General features: G+C 37.0%; 1 protein-coding gene and 1 pseudogene across 2 annotated transcripts; one reads left to right on the forward strand and one right to left on the reverse strand.

Annotated features, from left to right (window-relative positions):
• Positions 1-671: 671 nt before the first annotated feature.
• LOC114296397 (Acyl-CoA N-acyltransferases (NAT) superfamily protein) lies at positions 672-3458 on the forward strand. Of its 2 annotated transcripts, XM_028240685.2 has the most exons (9): positions 682-1438; positions 1661-1874; positions 1999-2051; positions 2276-2312; positions 2418-2483; positions 2680-2784; positions 2867-3020; positions 3094-3170; positions 3259-3458. In XM_028240685.2, the coding sequence occupies exons 1-9, from the start codon at positions 1341-1343 to the stop codon at positions 3322-3324; spliced, it is 870 nt and encodes a 289-aa protein (XP_028096486.2). In that variant the 5' UTR covers positions 682-1340; the 3' UTR covers positions 3325-3458. The 2 variants fall into 2 exon arrangements, with proteins under 2 accessions (XP_028096488.2, XP_028096486.2); XM_028240687.2 differs by lacking the exons at positions 1999-2051; positions 2276-2312 and having other exon boundaries at positions 672-1438.
• Positions 3459-4515: 1057 nt separating this feature from the next.
• LOC114321729 (putative pentatricopeptide repeat-containing protein At3g11460, mitochondrial pseudogene) lies at positions 4516-6060 on the reverse strand (annotated as a pseudogene).
• Positions 6061-6309: the final 249 nt, after the last annotated feature.

Consider the following 6309-nt stretch of genomic DNA (forward strand, 5'->3'; position numbering starts at 1 on the left):
GTGAACGTTAGAAATGAATGTAAAGTATGGGAGTGGCCATCAAAACATAAAGATATTTTACTTTTTTCACCTCATGTTTTGTAGGGAAACTGTTTAGAATCATGAAATTAGAAAGAGAAAAAAAAAAGAAAAAGAAAGTGGAATTGAAATTTCTAATATGTTTAGATTTTGAACTTAAAGATCAATTTGTGGAAGAAATAGAAAAAGGAAAGAGAAATATAAATAGGATAAACTACATGTAGGTGAGAGAAGGAAAAAAAAAATTTTCCAACACATTGAGGGGTACAAGTGACACTTGCACCCTCACAACCTTTCATTTGCATCCCACCACAGACATACTTGAACGTCCTGTGTTTGTAATTTTTTTTTTCCTTTCTCCCACTTGGATATAATTCCCCCATATAAATAAAATATATTCCCCCCCCCCATCCCTTTGCAATTTAAAGATCCACTCATCATGCTTAATTAACTTGAGAATCCCTTTAACAATAAGAATTCAATAATTGGACTCAATTAGTTTAAGTGTGTCCTTAATATATTATATGCATGAATGTGTCACCATTACACATGCCGTGTTAAACTAATAGATTTCTTATTAATAACCAATAATGCAAACTAGATGGGGGTATTAGGGTCCATTAATTATTGTCAAAAAATATATGATATATTTGTTTCTATTGTGAGGATGTAAAGGGGGAGGAGATAGGTGGCTTCTAAGGATACCACATGTTCCTCTGACAATCATATCCCAAACCCTGACTTCTCCCATTTTGTGGTTTCACTTCCACACCTTGTGTTCCAGGTTTTGGGTCCCATTTTTTTTTTTCCTAACATTTTAAATTTTTTTTTTTATGTGACTAATTATGAGTAGTCTAAAATCAAAACGTAGTGATTTGAAATTTTCGAATAATTACTGTGTATCAAAGTTTGTTGGTCTCAACAATTCTATGAAGATAAAAATCAATTACAGAGCTACACGTAACATATATCCATTTATATATATTTTGTATTTGATTTCTGTATTCGTGACATTCAATACAAGAGGTAACCACCCCTTGTGGTAGTTATTATCTGTTTGACAGCCTTTATTGGGTGGTGATTGAAGGACCAACATGACTGGCACGCCGTTAAGTTTGGTATTAAATGTCAAAAGAACAATTGAGTTTTCAAATTGTTTTTCTTGTTTTCATTGCCAGTTACATAGATAAGAAACACAGTACTCTTTTTATAGATCAAAACTACTGTTTTCATTTCTGGGACTCCTGGGACTCTTCTTTTTGTCATTCCTTGAAAGAGAAAACAAAGGAAGTTTCAAATAAATCTGGAATTGGAAAGCTTCAATGTCGATTGTACCGATGAACAGACCTATTGGTTTCTTCAAGATTTCAAGCTATGGGATGAGAAATTGTCACAAACACACTTGTACCTCCTTGACAGCGTGAGTTCAATTTTAGCACGTTCCTTGAATCAAATTATACTCATAAGCATCAACAAAATTTGAAACATTCCTTTCTGAAACTGTATGATTTTCTTTTCTTTTCTTTCTTTCTCTGACCAAATCTGAATGTGAGTAGAGTTTTCTGTGGTTGTTTATGAGGTCATAGAATCCAAAATCGGTGCATGAGTTGAACTTTTTCTTTTTAATTTTCTCAACCAACAGGGCATTGAATTCTAGATCTACACAATCAGAGACAAACAAGAAAGAAGAATTCTCAGTAGAAAATCAGAAACTCTCCATTCCACAATCTAAAACAAGTCCTTTGAATCTCCATTTCAACCGGCTGCAGCCATTCGATCAAGAAATTATTCAGGAGGATAGAATTGAGTTTGGACAGTTCGTGGCACGTGAGGCCTTACTAGACGAAGAATTTTGGGTCAGTATCTTATTATTCTATATATAACCTAAAATTCAAAGCATGAACTTCTTATAATATGGTTGCTTTTTATGTAACCCCGTGCCAGTTTGAGGTGGTAGTTGTGTTTTTGTTTTTTTGGTAGACAGCAGCATGGCTGCGAGCAGAAAGTCATTGGGAGGATAAGACAAATGAACGGTATGAATTAAATATCAAAATCAAAACCTCTGAAGCACATAGTTAAATTTCTAGAAACAAATCTACATGTGGAAGATTGAACTTGCCATTGTTATATGAAAACAGATAAATGAGGAAATTAATAGAACAAAGAGACCGGTTGGAGTGTTTGTTTCAATCTTGTTTGTTAACTCGTGGCCATAATATGCCATTCCACTGACTTCTAGCTCTACTTAACAATACAGATATGTTGATAACTACAAAAGGAAATTTGCAGAGCAGGTAGGGCTAAACTGGCATAATCTGTTTATCAATATAAAAAATAAAAAAAAAACACGACTGGAATATATATTGTGCATAAAAATCTTTACCCCATTTTCTGTGTAGGAGTTTACGGCATTGAAAAGGCGATGCAGAAAGCAACAGAAGCATAAATGTACCTGCGTTGTGACGGTATGATTTTCTTTTCACAAATCATCTTTCGGGCACCAATTTTTATCTTCTATCTTTTTATAGTTTCTTTGGGTTAGGATTAACATCAATTTCAATCATTTTTGAAAGAGTTCATTGATCTCTTGGTTGGGCTAATGATAAAATTTTATGTTTATTATCGAAGAAGCTCCTCATACAGGGTCATTCAAATTAATAGGTAAAGAAGGAAGACAAGAATGTGAAATGTACCATACTGAAGAGTGTAGTTGGAACCCTAGATTTGAGCATCCGATACTTGTTGCCTGGAGAGACCTTTCCCGGGGTAAACTCTCATCTAATTAATGAATCTGCATCCGATACTCAATGCTTCTGTTGCCTCAACTTTGAACTTTGTCCTCTCACAGGAAATGGTGAAAGCCCCTCTCTTTTGCAGCATTGACAGAACAGGCCAAAACAGATACTCTTACATTGCAAACCTGTGTGTTTCCAAATCTGCTCGCCGCCAGGGTATTGCAATGAACATGTTGTATTTTGCTGTTAAGTTAGCTAAATTCAATGGTAAGACGATAACCTGCGTCGGTTCTTTGGATTTTGAACAAAAGCAAACATGATTTACTTTAAACCATGGCAGGTGCACAGCAGGTATTTGTGCATGTGCATAGAAAAAACCAACCTGCACAAGAACTTTACCATAAGATGGGCTTTGAGGTATTCTGATGGTAGTTAAAAGCTGTTTTTCTGGCTTCTGTTTCTAACCATGAAGAGCTTATGCAACTTTTACATTCTCTGTGATCAGGTGGTCGAAATGGCAACCCCTCAATTATCGAAAGAGCAAACTTACTTGCTTTGCTTTCAATTATAAAACCTTATTTGGCAGAAGTTTATCTCCATTGATTGTATGAAAAAGGAATACATTGTCCTAGTGGACCACAACAGCTCACCCCAAATTAGGGATGATGAAAATAAAATTTACCACTGCATAAAGTTGTTTTCAAATTCAGCAAATGAATCATTCGGCTCACAGGAAATTCTTACACACCAAAAAAGTAACTAATACGATGTTGGGGGAAATGGTCAAGTAAAGCAGATACTAAAGATACAAAATACAGTTCCTAAAAAAAAAAAACTTTTCTGTTAGTATTTATGGCAGGTCTTGTTGTTCGTGATGCAAATAACTAATTGCAAGGCAATTTATGCAGAACAAGTGACCTGATCATCAACATAATAATTAAGAATTGCAACAGATTTATTTCTTCAAGTTTCCGGAAGATGGCTCAGGGATTAAAAAAAAGGGGGACTACATACAGGTGGGAGAAGGGGAAAAAAATTACTAACACATGGGGATGCAAGTATCAGTGGTGGGTTGCAAATGAAAGGTTGTGGGGGTGCAAGTCCATGTGTTGGTTATTTTTTTCCCTTTCTTCCACCTACCTGTAGTTCCCTCTAAAAAAAACAACTCTGGATGTGATAGAAATCATGATACTTAAAATTGAAAAAAACCCATGAGGGAACTTTCATTTTTACATGTCTCAATGAAAAGAAAGCTGTCACCCTCTAAAAAAATGAAAAGAAAGCTGTATTAGCTTTAGAGATTATCTCAGGTAGTTTATTGACTTCAACAACATTCTGTGAGGATAGATATCATATCACTTTTACATCAATGTGATAATTGGTAATGACAGCAAAAACATTATTCCAACTGAAAATTTCCAATGTTGTGCCGTAACAAAGGCAAAAAACTTAAATATATGACTAACAAATAAATAAATAAATCTTTAGTTTTCGACAACCCAACTGGCTATTACCACTATAAGGATATTGCCACCAGCCATGCAAATTTTGTCCCTCAAAATAAATCCTTTGGACTCCCAACTTTACCATTAGGATAGTGTTCATAGGTTAATCAATCCACTCAGCAAGCTCAATCTTTCAGAGGTACATTTTGCCAAATGCCAATCATTGCTTACAAGAAACTAGTATCCATATTGCATCCCATATTATACATGTTGGCCATGGTACTTGAGATGAATGTGATCTGCTTGAATATAACACTTTAGAAAGGCCGTGATTTTGAACCTGATAAAAATGTATGAAACCTCTGGTTTACCTCCACCAAACTATGGCCTGGAATCTTTTTCAACTCTCTTTCTTCCATCAACTTCCTCAATCTTGCTACGTCTTCCCACCTACCAGCCTCAGCATAGATATTTGTCATAAGGACATAAAAACTAACAGTTTGAGGCTCCAACTGATGCAAACGGTCAGCAACAAGCTCTGCTAGCTCAAGATTACCATGGATTCTACAAGCACCAAGCAAAGCTCCCCAAACACCAATATCTGATCCACTTGGCATGTTCTCGATAAACTCATAAGCCTCCACCAATTGGCCAGCTCTACCTAGAAGATCCACCATACAAGCACAGTGCTCTACAGCAGGCCTGATTGAGTAATCTTTTGTCATGCTCTCAAAATGCTTCTTCCCTTCTTCTACTAAACCTGAATGCCTACAAGCTGTTAAAACAGAAATGAAGGTGAAGCTATTTGGCCTAACGCCTTCCTCTTTCATCTTTGTGAAGAGCGTCAGAGCATTGCCCCCATGCCCATGAGATGCACAGGCCCCTATAATTGAAGTCCAGGACACAACACTTTTATAAGGCAACTTGTCGAAAACACCCCTTGCCAAATCTATGTTTCCACATTTTGCATACATGTCAATTAAAGCATTAGTAATCGAAACATTAGTTTCAAGACCTTTGTTCCTCACAAGCTTATGTATCCATTTCCCAGTATTGAGTGCTCCCAACTTAGCACAAGCTGATATAACACTAACCATTGTGATATAATCAAATTCTACCTTTTCAATTAGCATTCTATGGAAGAGCTTAATTGCATTCCGATCAGCATTAGTCTGTTCATAAGCAGCAATCATGGCATTCCACGAGACCAGGCTTCGGACTGGCATCTGATCAAACAAAGATCTGGCAGTATCAACAATTCCACACTTACCATAAAGAGCGATTAACGTGTTAATCAGTGAAATATGGGAGTCCACCCCCAATTTAACAGCACAACCATGAACCAATTTCCCCAAGTTCAAAAACTCCAAACCAGCACAGGCGGGAAGAATGCTGATGAGTGTAATTGCATTCGGTTGAGTCCCCAAAGCTACCATCTCACGAAAAGCGCACAACCCTTTTTCGAAAAATCCATTTTGCACATACCCCGCAATCAATGCAGTCCAAGAAACTATGTTCCTCACAACCATCTCACCAAAAACTAGTTCCGAATTAAAGATCTCCCCACTCTGCGAGTACATTGTAATTAATGAACTCTGTACAAATACATCCAAATAAAATCCAATCTTAATTATGTTGCAGTGCGCTTCTCTCCCTTCCATCAAAGCTGAGAGGACAGAACAAGATCGAACCACAGAAGGAAATGTATAGCTGTCGGGTGATAATCCAATCTGATGCATATCCCTGTAGAGAACTATGGCCTCTTGACAAGGACCCAGATTGGCGTAACCTCGAATCATGGTGTTCCAGAGAAATAAATCCCTTTCAGGCATTAAATCAAACAGTTTGCGAGCATAGTCCATTGTTGGGGACACGGAGCGAGCTAAGGTGATGAGTTTGGTGGATAAGAGGAGGTTTTTGTGGGACCCATTTGTGAGGATGAGAGCATGGATTCGTTTGAGGTCTGAAAGAGAGGAACAAGAATTCAAAAGGTAGTTAAAAGGAAGGGAGTGGCAGTTAGTATGGAAGTGAGATGGGGCATACAAAATGGGCTCAAGTTTTTTAAGAACTGTGAGGAAGGAGGTGGCTAACATCAACTTCACATCCCTTTG

The sequence above is a fragment of the Camellia sinensis genome, chromosome 4, assembly GCF_055761805.1.
Source record: "Camellia sinensis isolate YWXY chromosome 4, ASM5576180v1, whole genome shotgun sequence".
Lineage (NCBI taxonomy): Eukaryota > Viridiplantae > Streptophyta > Magnoliopsida > Ericales > Theaceae > Camellia > Camellia sinensis.